A 2,981-nucleotide genomic window follows, 5' to 3' on the forward strand; every position below is an offset into this window, starting at 1 on the left:
GTTGTTCCCTTTGGTCTATTGGTTGCCATTAATCACGTGGTTGACCGCATCACCATGGCCTTCGTCAAGTCTACCAAACAATGAAGAGCACTACATCGGGTTGATGTCACTGTGAGATTCAGCCATGCCAAAGAAAACATGCAAAATCCACATGTCATAATCTGCCATCGATTCAAGTGTCACACTGCACCCTCTAGTATGAGCTTTGAATTTCCCTACCAAGCGAATGTACAATTATTTCAACCCAATGCATGTAGTCGGCCCATCCAAACATATAAGAAAATCCCCTCAATTTGTTCTATTTTAGGATCCGAGGTGTGTCTTCACACTTTGGTGCTCTTAGATAGGTTGGCCCAAACACTGGCAAGCGCTCAGGGGAAGAACGAGGGTGTGAGGCGATTGGTAGGACACAAACGGGAAAAATCCAATATTGCATTATTTGTCGATGCCCTCAGACGGGCCCTTGTGCGTCCGGGCTGATACAAGAAAGCTAGACAGATTATTGGACCATGGATGTTGCTGGCACCAGAAAGAAGGGCTGGCGCTGCATAACGTTTTCTGTCGGCATCATATCTGGCCATGTCTCGCGCCGGGCTGGGCCTCGGGCCTGGCCAAGGAAAGCCCGACGCAGGAAAATCAGGCCCAAGCCCAGCCCGGCCCAGCCCGACCCAGCCCGACCAAATACCCATGAAGCCTGTCGGACCGTCGTGCCGGGCCGTAGTGTTAAATACATTTTCCGGCTACCCAGGCCCGCCCGGCCCGACCATCGGGCCAACTTTTTCAGGCCCAGGCCCGAATTTTTCAGGTCGGGCTTCAGGCCGGGCTGCCCATGGCCAGGTCTAGTCGGCATCCCCGTAGCCTATTAGAGGCTTTGGGGTGCCGGTGGAGATGCTTAAGTTGACGCCAAAATCAGACAATTACATTAGATGATAAAATCTGATCATAGTAGCAGCAATTCAGCGTCTTGTCAAGGAGGTACCTTCAGTTGAACTTGGAAAAAATATCCTGACTTGTTCAGCCCAGGGCTTGACTTGACGTATTTTTACACTGTGTTTAGGTGGTGCTTGATGTATACTTGTACACTTGTACTGTACTACCTTCATTGTATTGCTTTATACTGTCTGTGAGTCAATGGTGTTCCGTCTTTCTGTCATCCATCCAACAGGGGTAGGAGTACGTAGTACCAACTTCTACTCATAAGGTGTTCTCAAAAAAAAAAAAAAATTCTACTCATAAAGACGACGAGCATCCAACCGTACCCGCACCTTGCAGCGACGTCTACCATGGATTTTTCCATTATTCAGGATCCCCAGCAAACTCTAGCTACCAAACCGAGCGATGGGCCCGGCGGGAACAAAACACTGGGGCTCCACCGCCGCAACCGCATCGCCTACTCTTCCCCCGCCCGCCCGCAACCACCACCCAACCCACCCCACCACGTCAAACTCACTACATGCCGCCGAGTCAATGGCGATCGGGAAAAAGGCCAGAACCAACTCGTAGAGCACGGTCACCCAGCACGCGCGCGCACTCGCTCGCGCCATATATACCTCTCCGCATCCGCTCTGCCCGCCTCAGCGACAGGAGCGACCTAGCTGCCTCTGCTCTGCTCCTGCTAAGCTGCAAGAGAGAAGTAGCTCGACTAGTTCCGATCGGGTCGGCATGGGGAGGTCGCCGTGCTGCGAGAAGGAGCACACCAACAAGGGTGCCTGGACCAAGGAGGAGGACCAGCGCCTGACAGCCTACATCAGGGCCAACGGCGAGGGCTGCTGGCGCTCGCTGCCCAGGTCCGCCGGCCTGCTCCGCTGCGGCAAGAGCTGCCGCCTCCGCTGGATGAACTACCTCCGCCCCGACCTCAAGCGCGGCAACTTCACCGACGACGAGGACGAGCTCATCATCCGCCTACACGGACTCCTCGGCAACAAGTAAGTCGTCGTGTCCATCTAAAACTCACCCGCTGCCGGTCGCGTGTGTTCTTGCTATGGATTCTTTGCTGACGACGAGAATGTTTGTTTCGTGCGTGCAGGTGGTCTCTGATCGCGGGGCAGCTGCCGGGCAGGACGGACAACGAGATCAAGAACTACTGGAACACGCACATCAAGCGCAAGCTCCTCTCCCGCGGCATGGACCCGAGCACGCACCGCCCGCTCACGGCCGATGGCGCCAGCGCCAACGCGCCGTCGTATCGCCCGGCCCAGCCGCAGCCCATCGCCGTGCCGGCGAGGGCTCTGTTCGCACTAACGACCAAGGCACCACCGTCGCCGGCGCCGGTCCAGTCCTCGCCTTCCTCCGACGGGGGCAGCAGTGGCGCCACGAGCACGGGCGAGCCGCGGTGCCCCGACCTCAACCTGGACCTGTCCGTCGGCCCGCCGGCGGCCGACACGCCCACCTCGCACTCGCAGCTGCCCATCTGCCTATGCAATCACCTCGGCTTCCGCGGCGGGGATGCCTGCAGCTGCCGCCAGGCCGACAGCGCGGCCTCCCAGAGCGGGTTCAGATTTTTCAGGCCGTTGGAGGAAGGCCAGTACATATGACTGAGATCGACGAGACGGCTCGGATGCACCCTAGCTAGGCTCCACAGCAATTTGTAAGACAGGGAATTTTTCTAATGGTAAAGGAAACCTAATCTGTTCATATTTCTCTTTCCCCAAAAACTCAAGAATTTGTTGGTTGGTGCTGCTTTCCTGAGTGAAAAAAAGGGGGGATAATGTGACAACAAAGGTTGGTGTGTGTGGAAAAGGGCAGGACCTGATGTGAGTACATTATTTGTTTCGGGCATCAGATTCTCTTGTCCCTTTGCAGTTTTGGTCATGTGGATATTGTGCAACACATCCATCCATGTGGTGTGTTTTTTGGTAGGTAGGTGCAAGCTTTTTGAGAATTCGGCAGGTGAGCTGCACGATATATTAATAGAAGAAGATTTGGCTCAGTTAATCAGGGAAACCGGGCCCAAAAACCATACAGAGCAACCCAGTTTATGA

The 2,981-nt window shown here is 55.0% G+C and overlaps 1 protein-coding gene across 1 annotated transcript; it reads left to right on the plus strand.

The window, feature by feature from the left end:
- The first annotated feature begins 1,555 nt into the window (after positions 1 to 1,555).
- LOC127324059 (myb-related protein 308) lies at positions 1,556 to 2,634 on the plus strand. The gene is made up of 2 exons (XM_051352156.2): positions 1,556 to 1,925; positions 2,027 to 2,634. Exons 1-2 carry the CDS (start codon positions 1,663 to 1,665, stop codon positions 2,532 to 2,534), a joined length of 771 nt encoding a protein of 256 aa, XP_051208116.1. The 5' UTR covers positions 1,556 to 1,662; the 3' UTR covers positions 2,535 to 2,634.
- Positions 2,635 to 2,981: the final 347 nt, after the last annotated feature.

The sequence above is a fragment of the Lolium perenne genome, chromosome 1 (genome assembly GCF_019359855.2).
Source record: "Lolium perenne isolate Kyuss_39 chromosome 1, Kyuss_2.0, whole genome shotgun sequence".
NCBI lineage: Eukaryota > Viridiplantae > Streptophyta > Magnoliopsida > Poales > Poaceae > Lolium > Lolium perenne.